Source organism: Asparagus officinalis, chromosome 7, assembly GCF_001876935.1.
Source record: "Asparagus officinalis chromosome 7, Aspof.V1, whole genome shotgun sequence".
Lineage (NCBI taxonomy): Eukaryota > Viridiplantae > Streptophyta > Magnoliopsida > Asparagales > Asparagaceae > Asparagus > Asparagus officinalis.
In genome coordinates, this window is record NC_033800.1 from 76,283,435 (window position 1) to 76,294,387 (window position 10,953).

General features: G+C 32.8%; 2 protein-coding genes across 2 annotated transcripts; one reads left to right on the forward strand and one right to left on the reverse strand.

Annotated features, from left to right (window-relative positions):
- LOC109849045 lies at nt 4,027-4,627 on the forward strand. Its single transcript, XM_020418811.1, has one exon. The coding sequence runs from the start codon at nt 4,143-4,145 to the stop codon at nt 4,374-4,376; it is 234 nt and encodes a 77-aa protein (XP_020274400.1). The 5' UTR covers nt 4,027-4,142; the 3' UTR covers nt 4,377-4,627.
- Nucleotides 5,424-8,233, reverse strand: LOC109847388 (LRR receptor-like serine/threonine-protein kinase GSO1). Its single transcript, XM_020416620.1, has 5 exons — nt 8,115-8,233; nt 7,771-7,902; nt 7,130-7,520; nt 6,276-7,073; nt 5,424-6,050 (listed from the first exon to the last, which is right to left on the reverse strand). Exons 1-5 carry the CDS (start codon nt 8,231-8,233, stop codon nt 5,424-5,426), a joined length of 2,067 nt encoding a protein of 688 aa, XP_020272209.1.

Here is a 10,953-nt window from a genome sequence, read left to right on the forward strand (position 1 = left end):
GATCAATCGTTGGCTTTTTGGAGATCGACTTCCTGTTCATGGAGATCTTAGGGCGTTCTTCAGCAACATAAAATCTTTCAAGATTCATTACTTGGCTTTAAAACCGATTTTCAGTTCAAATCAACTCTGTTACAGAGTTCAAACTCGTTCTGAGTTCTAAAACCCATTAAGAGTTATCTTAAAACTTTCCACGTAAGTTTCATCAACTTCAATCTAACAAGGTATTCGGATCATCAACAAGAAGCAAACTCGACACGAGTTTCGAGGGAGGCATCTCATTGCTACCGTGAAGAACCCAGGTTAAACAAAGGGAAAGATCTCCATCGATTCTTTCTCTCTTTTGTAAATCGGGATCCCGATTAAGAAGATTGTAATTTCTTTTTCTAAAGTGTGTTAGAGAGAAATTGTATTGAGGACGTTGTAATAATTCTTTATCTAAATCAGTTAGAGAGAATAACACATTTTTGTTCTCAATTGTCTTCTTTGAATTTTCCCACCAAACAATTATGCTATTAAATTCAAATTTCTTCCTATCTAGGAGAAATTTCCTATTCCCAAAATTCTTTTTATGCTTAGAATTGGGAAAGATTTCACCCTCACTCTCGTAGCACAGAGTGGTGGCATTAACCTGCCACCACCACCACCACCAAAAAAACAAAACCGACAAACTGAAATTAAGCAACTTAATTATAATGTTCCAGACATTATATGATTAAACATTAAAGAACCAAGAGGATTAACTCTAAGGTATTGATTACAATTACATGGGCAATCCTATAATTTGATGATAAGTTAATGTCTTTTATTATTATTTTTTGATAGTTTAGAGTTTTTACAGGATATTGGTTAGCATTAAGGTTAGAGTTAGAGTTTTTGTTGGGTTTGGATAAAATATTTAAGATTTTAGTAAAGATCATAGACTAAAGCTCCAATCTTGATAGTCAATAATAATTGTTATAACCCTAACCATAAAATGTTTAATGTAGCCATAATCATAACCAACATCCAAATAGTACTACCAGTCAGACAAAAACCATCGGATTTTAGGATTACCCACCTCGGGATTTTCCCTGTAGATGCATATACTCCGTGATTAATCTTGTAAGTACATCATTGCTCAGGATAACAGAATGTTAATCCCAAAACTTATCTTAACACAAAAAGAAACTCTATTGTTAGTTAGATTATGATGAAAATATTAAATAAAGTTTAACTTTATACAACTATTTTGCACGTGCTCACATGGGTGATCTTACATATAGAATAAGTGATATACGTGTAGCAGAAATTGAATTCTAATCAATAGCTTAGAAGGTTAAACTCTGATTATTTTTCATATTTGATTTTTGATCTCTAGAGACATCTTCTTTGGCCATTGTATGTGTTTCTTGAAAAAAATGGAGTTTGTAAATCATCATCAAAACACGAGACCTAACACCCATTAGAATATTAATATAATTAATAAAAAATATCAAAGTAGGGAGAAATTGAGAAAATATTTTGGGTAATTTATAAATATAATATATTTTTTAATTGTGGGGAACATTTTTATAATAAGTAAGTTTTTAGTTTTATAAATTTATACATCCTATATGTATTTTATGGTGTCTTATGTTCTATTAATTTTTTAAAGAGACACACCGATGAACCAAAAACCCCTCTTTATGAAAAACAACAAAGACATGATATCAAATCAATAAATAATAAAAAGTAATAAATTCATCAATAATATTTTAAGAGGAAGACTAATTCAGCAACTTTAAATTTAATTTAACACATGCATAATTTACGTATATAATGTTAGTGTTAGATTTAGAAGAACACTTCAACTACGGCAGATACCATAGAAAACCCCTCTCAACTATATTATTTTGAAAAAAATCACCTAATAGTCTAGGCATATTACAGATAACCCCACTCAACCTTGAAAATAAGTCTGACTTTATTTCAAAATGTAAAACAATGAAAAAATCCTTTTGAAAATCAACTCATTCAATTATAAAGAAATCCACAATCAGTAAAAAAGAATAATGTTCAAATTATAATACTTTTTGCCCTCTTCCTACTCTTTTTCCTTTATCCTAAAAGATCAGAGTATTTTTTTATGATTGAGGGATATTTTAGTTTTCCTCAGTTACTTACCTGTTATGTGACATATTAGGGCTCTGTTTGGCAAAACTAGCTGAAAGCTACGTGATTATAGCTGAAAGCTGTAAAGCTAGCTGAAAGTTGTTAGCTGTGTAGCTAGCTGATTGACTAGAGCTGTTTGGCAAAAGTAGCTGTACAACTAGCTTAAATTTGTTAAATGATTAAAAAAGACATACAATATTATTGATATAAAATTAGAATTATTAGGGGTAAAAACGAAAGAAAAAAATTGGCAGCTTCTTCTCAAAGACAAACGCTACTTGAGATAGCTTTCCAAAAGCTACTTGCAAAAGACACAATCTCCAAAATAATCTCCTCCTATTTTTGGTCACCAAACAGCTCTACTAGCTTATTGACCAAGTCAATAAGACACAAGCTCTTAGATAAGACACTTTTTTTGGTTGCCAAACAGTGCCTAGATCTAACAATGTTAGCTTTTAGGATGTAAAGTGAGAAAGTTCATAGGAATTTCTCAAAATTTTAAATTTAAGGGGGTTATCTACAGTATGCTACAATAAGCTCAAACTTGAGGGATTTCTCAAATTAAAATAGTTGAGCAGGATTTTCTGAGACACACCCCATATTTGAGGGGAGCTAAGTGATGAAAGTTCTAGGAGTTATCTCATATTTTCATAGTTGAGGGTTATGGTCAAACTTGAGGGAGTTTTCTCAAATTAAAATAGTTGAGGAGGTTTTATAAAATTAATCCTTGCTACAGTAATTCTGATTATTAAATGTTAAAGTAATATTTTTAAATTTTTTTTGTTACGGTTCCCACCTCTACTACGGTTTTTTTTAAAATGCTATAGTATTCCCGTATGCCACATTGATTTTTTTTTTAAAAACTTGCTACAGTACCCTTGCATGTTGCTAAAGTTAATATTACTGTAGCATGAATAGTGAATCTTAGGTTTTCCCATATATATATATATTATATATATATATATATATATATATATATATAGTATGAGATTTTTTAAAATTATGAATAGCTCATATTTAATAAGATTACCAAAATATGTTGATGTTTTTTAGAATTCTTGCGAGGTGCGGGGCAGGGGGTTATCCATATTATGTTTCAACTTGAGGGCTGGTGGGGGCCGGCGGGGGTGGGGAGTGCACTCAAACTAAAATAGTTGAGGAGGGTTTTTTAAAATTAATCTTTGATTTTGATTTTATGTAGAGTGACTCTTTACATTAGTTTTTTCCTTTAATTTTTATATTATATATAATTGTGAGATTTTTTATTATGGATAGTAATTTGACAAGGATTATAAAATATTTAATTATTGTATTTTTTAGGGGTCGGGGATAGGGGTGGAGGAGGGGAGATTATTTACAATATGCTCATACTTAAGGGGGATTTCACAAATTAAAATAGTTGAAGAGAGTTTTCTAAAATTAATTCATGATTTTATATAGAAAGCCTTTTTACATGAGTTTTTTTTCTTTAATTTCTATATTTAACTATACAACTATGTGATTTTTTTTAATTATGCATGGTTATAATATGATGATGATTATAAATTGATTATTAAAATTTTATAGTTATGAATAATTTTAATTTGATAAGAATTTTTAGGTAAATATAAGATTAGACGTCCAAATGTCATATTTTGATAGAATAAAAAGACATGTGGATACTTATAATATGACATATATTAAATTTTTATGTCTTTATAATATGATGACACATGTAATTTTATGTGCTTTTAGGAACTCTACCAATTTACCTTGGTATATACACGAGGGATATCTTGTGGGGAAAAAAAATATAAGGGTGTGTAAAAGTATCCAATCCCTGTCACGTGTTTAGGACAACTTCCTCATATTCACATAGGTCATGGAGTTTTGTGCAAAACCCACATAATTCACCCACATTCGTCTGCCTAAACCCAACTACCCTCTCTCTCTCTCTCTGTGTAAATAAAAGTCCACCTTCGCTCTCTCTCTCTCTCTAGGGTTTCTCTCTCTCATCGATCGAGGCTGAAACAATGGAGAATTCTTCCATCACCTCCTACGAGAAGCTGGATCGCGCCGCGAACTGGGTCGTCACGAGCGTCGCCTCCGCGTTCTTCGCCTCACTGGAGCGATTCTCCTGCATCAATCTCAGCACCAGCGACATCGACGACGAAGACGACGAGGCCAACGATCGCTCGATGATGTTCTCGAAGATCGATGCGATCGATGATGCCGAATCCGATCCCGACAACTGGTCTCTGGTTTGATTCGATCGACAAATTTGTTCGTTTTTAGTTGTTAGGTTTGTTATTTTTTGTTAATTGTTGCTATGATTACCGATTTCGGCTTAGAATTCTTGAAATATGATTTCTTTTTACTGCCACGTGCAATAAAAAAACCCCTTAACCCATAATAGTTGTTAAATTGGTAATTTCTAAACAGTTTTAGGTTTTAGGGTTAACTTGTGGTGCATGTCAGAGGATTAAATTTAAATTCACAACTATCCTTGTTTTATTTTATGTCTTTTATCACCTCCTCGTAGAATGGGAGTTTATCTTGATCAGGGGTCTTTGTTGAAAAATTGGATGTAGATGAAAGGGGTTTCTTGTAATTTACCCAGAGAAATAATAACATCGGCTTGTGCTTCGGAGTAGTCTGTATCTTGGATTATAGATTAGGGACAGGATATGCATGTGTTTGTTACTAACTGCTATGTTGATAAAATCAGAAGCAACTCCATTGGAATGAAAGGTTACGGGGTGGTTCCTATGATTGGACAAAGAAAGCGATAGAATCTTGAAACATAATTTAGCTTGGAGTAGTTTAGTTTGCTCTGCATTTTTCATGCTTTATGCTTTTGGTCTTATTCACACCTTACTAAGAGTGAACAGAGTTTTTAAGGTCATTTGAGGGACTTTATAGTTGCACGATCTGTATAGATTATTTTCTATTGTACAGTCAGATGTTTGAATGCACGAGGTTGATGCTGCTGCTTGATTTAGAAGATCAAGACTCTTATTTATTTGATTGGGAGTTTGAACATAACCGAAGATCTGTAACAGCAGTTGGAGTTGTACAAAGCTCTCGATGTAGCCTTGGTTTATTATGGATTGGTGGACCTACATAATCAAATTAGCAAACCTTCAGTTAGGCTTGGTTTCCTTAGTCTGATATGCTATTTTATAAGTTCTACAATCTTGTTCTTGGAAGGGCAGGATCAAGTTAGTAAGTTGATACATGCTATTCTATGTTTTAGCTAATAAAAGATAACTGGCAGTTGTCAGTCAAGCTATATTATCTTGCTGTATTTGTCATTATAGCTTCTTTCGTTGTGATATCGGGGATGTATCGTACATGTGGTCTACAAACTCAAAATAGGCATTCCTCCATGTTCTCTTAAGTGCTAACAGACCAAAAATTAGCGAAAGGCCAAAGAAAAATCCACACCCTACACTATTCCAGTACATCACTGTTTCATATCTCTCTTCATCATATTTGTCATCTTGAACTTGAGAATCTTCTTCATCTTCACACTTGGTGCTTAGTGGGATTCCGCAGAGTGCAGCATTCCCGATATAAATGGATGCTTCGGTAAAGGTTTGTAACTGATTGCCCGTTGTTATTTCTCCTGTCAAGTTGTTGAATGACAAGTTCAAGTGGCTCAAAAAGTTCAAGTTTGACAGGCTAGGAGGAATTGGTCCTGAAATCTTGTTTTTTGATAAATCAAGAGATTCCAACTGCCCCAGTCTTCCTATATTTGCGCTTATCTCACCACTTAGATGATTCACAGATAGATTTAGGCTTTTAAGTCCATAAAGACTAGCCAATTGACCAGGAATATTTCCAGACAAGTAATTATCGGAGAGATCGATCATACTTACAAGAGAGAGGAGCATATCATACATGATTTCTCTTCCTTTGAAGACTACCAACACATTCTCCTGATAGTTAGTTATGTGATCAACTAGAATACTTTCAATTCTCTTTTTGACCAACTTCATGGCACTGAAGTTCCCGAAACTAGGTGGTACGTTTCATGATAGATTATTGTCGGAGAGATCCAAAATCTGAAGATCTTTTAGATTTGACAGCTGTGGAGTAATGTCTCCATTTAACAAATTTGACCGCAGTCGAAGGATCTTCAAATTGTTCGACTTTTCTCCTACCCATCTTGGTATATTTCCAGCAAACTTGTTTTCACCAAGATCAAGGGTAACTATTCTCTGACATTTTCTCAAAGAAAGCGGGAGTTCACCAGAAAACTTGTTGTCGACAAGGTGTAATGACCTGAGATTGACCGATGTACAAAGGGAGTCTGGAATACCTCCAGTTAGGTGGTTGTTCTTAACATCTAAAATTAGAAGTTCAGAATCCCTGCTCCAAACATTAGGCAGTTGTCCTGATAGACGATTTTTAGAAAGGTCAAGAATTTTCAATTTTGCAATCTTACAAAGAGAAGGAGGAATGCTGCCACTTATATTGTTCATCGAAAGCGAGAGATATTCCAAGTTAGGCATCGCCTCACCAATTTTAGGAGGAATGTAGCCCGAGAATGAATTGTTTGATAGATCTAAGTGGATTGTGTTTGAAGGAAAATACGGTATAGAACCCTCAAGACAGTTGGAACTCAAATCAATATATGTGTATTCTATTTCTTCAAAATTTATCCAAGAAGGTATCTTGCCTCTGAGTTTGTTATCGGAGAGATCTATGAAGTAAAGGTGAGAAGAGAAATTCCAAATCCATTCAGGCACAGTAGCTGATAACCAAAGATAAGATAAATTCTTCTGTGTACGAAGCCATGAAGGAAACTGGGGACCCAATGTTGAAGAGCTCATGAGGAGTGCATTAAGTTGAAAAGGAGGAATACAGCTTGGGCTTACTTCTAGAGCTAAGGAGTTGTAGGAAATATCTAAGTCTTTCAATCTACCAAGGCCAGAAAAATGTGCTTCGGTGAGAAAACCCTCCAGAAAATTACCACTGAAGTATAAATATTTCAGCTTCGAAAGCTTTCCAATACTTTCTGGTATATAACTCCTTCCAATTGATTGCCTCCTAGTTCAAGTTGTTTGAGATTTTTGAACTCCCAAAGCCAATCTGGTAAATTTCCAGCAAGCCCACTTTCTTCTATCCGTAAAATTTCCAAACTTTTCTCATTGCACTGGGAAAAAATATCTCCAATATCAACGAACTCTTTGTAAATATCTATGGAGGACAAAAACAATGTCTTTAGGTTGCACATTTTTCCGAACCCTTTTGAGTTTCCAACGTCAAGATCCATATTCCCAGAAAGATCAAGGATTTCAAGATTAGTATTGTTGCCAATTTCTTCAGGAATAGTTCCATGAAAATTATTCCCGTCAAGCTGTAAGATGCTGAGGCTAGAAACATTAAAGAGCCATGCCGGTATCCTGGAAGTGATATTGTTAGAAGAAAGTTTAAGTACAGATAGCGATGTAAAGTTCAAATACTGTGGAGGAGGAGAAATTGTATCAAGGTGGCACGAAGACAAATCGATCTCACGTAAAGAAGGAAGCATATCTAGAGCAAGCAACAAATTATCTTCCTTTTTATACTCCACAAAGTTCAAAATCAAGTGGTGCAGAGATCTTAGCTGAGATAGCCACCTACAGTTATTAATGTATAGAAAGATCGAGAAACCATAAGCTTGACAGGTTTCCAAGCTGATGAGGCCCTTTTCCAGCAAAACGAGCATCAGAGAGATCCAAATACTCCAGTTTCTGCAAAGAACCGATGAACTCTGGAACTTCATTGGTGTGGAAGTCATTTCCGCTGAGATCCAAATTACTCAGTCATGTAAGTGCGATCAAATATTTGATTTTTTTTCGACTCCTGGAATTGTCATGTGTAGAGAGTTACTAGGGTTTTGACTTCTTAGGTCTAGAGCGACGACGTTTCCTGTGACATTGTCGCAACTAACTCCTGGCCATTTACAGCAGTTATCGTCCATCCAAGAAGAGAGTCTATTACTTGGATCAGCAAACCCTGCTTTGAAATCTAGAAGAGCTTGCTTTTCTGCTTCTTTACAGTGATTCGATGATGCTTCACTGCATAGGATGGTAAGGGATAGTAGAAAGAGGAGGTGGAGAAAACTAGATGGCATCTTTCTTTGAAGAACTAAATCTGCTTGTTTCTTTCAAGTGTAGGGGTATTGCTTTGAGTTTAGATTAGTGGTATTCTTTGATAATTACCCTTTTCTTCTGCACCAAAGCCGGCATCCATGCAGGAAAACTTGACATATGAAACAGGTACATTAAGTTTGGTACTTAAAACCAAGATGTAGGAACAAAGTTTATTTTTAGGGTTAAAGTGCGGATAGATTCCCCATAGTTCTGTTATTGCAGAGAGATCCCCTGAGTGATTATTTATTTATTTATAAAATATAACCTCAGAAGGTATATTTGTCTATTGGCAATTAACCCTATTTTTATGCTTCATAATAATAAAGTCTATATCCTAAATTTTTAGGGTCTGCTGTATGATCTGACTCTTTTCTATTAAGATATAGGGTGGATTTCAAGTTTTGGGATGTAAAAAGTGTTTTTTTTTTTAGTTTTGATATTCCATAAACTTTGTTTGTTTCAAAATTAATTTTGAGATATTGAATCCCTAAATTATAAAAAAAGAATATATTTTTAGGATTTGTGAAATCCTCTCTTTTGTTTCAACTTTTTTTTGGGATATAAGGTGGATTACAAGTTTTTTGGGTTTTAGAATTCCATAAACCATGTTTGTTTCAAAACCAATTTTGAGATATTGAATCCCCAAATTATAAAAAAATATTATATTTTAGAATTTGTGAAATCCTATCATTGAGAGAGGATTTAGGTTGGATATTGAACCCCCAAATTATAAAAAAATATTATATTATATTATATTATATTAGCATGTTATACCATACAATAATTAATATAATATAAGATTAATATATTATATATAATATTATAATAATATAATATTTAATATAATACATCTATTCCTCTATAATAATAGGACCCAAGAATCACTGTTCATGCTGTAGTAAATGCTACAGTAAATTACTGTAGCATTATATATATATTATATATAGTATATATATTATATCATATATAATTATATATATATAATATATATTATATATATATAATATATATATAATATATATATATAATGTATATAATATTATACTTATATATTATATATTATATATAGTATATATATATTATATTAATTAATGTATATATATTAATATATATATATATATATATAATTATATATAATATATATATATATATATATATATATAGTATATATATATATTATATTATATAATTTATATATATTATATAATATATAATATATATATTATATATGAGAAATATGGGTATGCTTGGTACCAAAGGCACAAATTTGGTGCTTGTAGTGATGTGGTCATATTTTCATCCACTCATTACCTATGTGAATGTGGTCTCGATATTTGAATGAGTGGAGGGAGATGCGACACATCACTACCAAGCATAATTTTTTGTGCTTGTACCAAGCATACCCATATTTCTCATTATATATATAATATAATATATGAGAATATGGGTATGCTTGGTACCAAGCATAAAAAAATTGTGGCTTGGTAGTGAGGTGTTACTTCCCCTCCACTCATTCAAATTTAGGGTCACATTTCACATGGTTAGGGAGTGGATAGATTGTACGCTGCATCAAGTAGCAATTTGTGGTGGACCAAGTCATATTTCTTTTCATTATTTTCATATATATTATATATTGTATATACTTAGTATAATAACATACCATATTTCCTCAATAGTATATATATATGAGAAATATGGGTATGTCATTATATATATATAGATACTAATTATATATATATTAAATATATATATATACATATTATATATTATATTACTATATATATATATTATATACTGATGTAATATTAGAGAATATGGATATTGCTGGTACAAGCGACAAAAAAGAAGGTTGGTGCTGTGGCTAGTGAGGTGTCACTCAGGGTCACCTCTCACTCTTCAGAATGGTGGAACATTCACGATGGTAATGGAGTGGATGGGGATGTGATACATTCATACAGCACAAAATTTGTGCTTGGTACAAGACATACCCATATTTCTCTATTTTTGCTTTGTTACGAAAACAACAAAGTTTGTGCGTTGGGTACTGAGGTGTCACATCACCATTACCTCATTCAAATGTGGGACCGACATTCACATGAGTAATGGGAGTTTGATTGAGGATGTGCACATCACTACCAAGCACAAAATTTGTGCTTGTAGCCAGCATTACTCATATTCCTCTCATCTCTCTCTTTCTCTCTCCTCTCTTTACTTATTATATATATATATATAATATATATATATATATAAAATATTATATATATATATTACTATATATTAGATAATATTATATCAAAAATTGTTCGTCAACCTTGGAATGGATAGCAAAAAGTTTTTACCGAAAAACTTTTTAGCACTTACTAGGGATCTTGCATGATATAAAGAATTATTTTTGATATTAATCAAATGAAGTGACTAGGAAGTTTTGGTGGATATTCCAACTTAAGTTGATAGGCGTTTTCTCTCTCTCTCTTGATCTCTCTCTGCTTCTTTAATATAGTATACTTTATATATATATTATATATTATATGTAATATATATTGAAATGGATATGCTTGGTCGTGGGTTGACATTATTCCTATTCACTTTCCAATTCCTAAACACTCCCAAACCCATGTGAATGTGCGGTCCCGATTTTTAATTGATGAAGTGGAATATGTCAACTTCACTATCGAGCACAAAAACTTGGTGCTTAGTACAA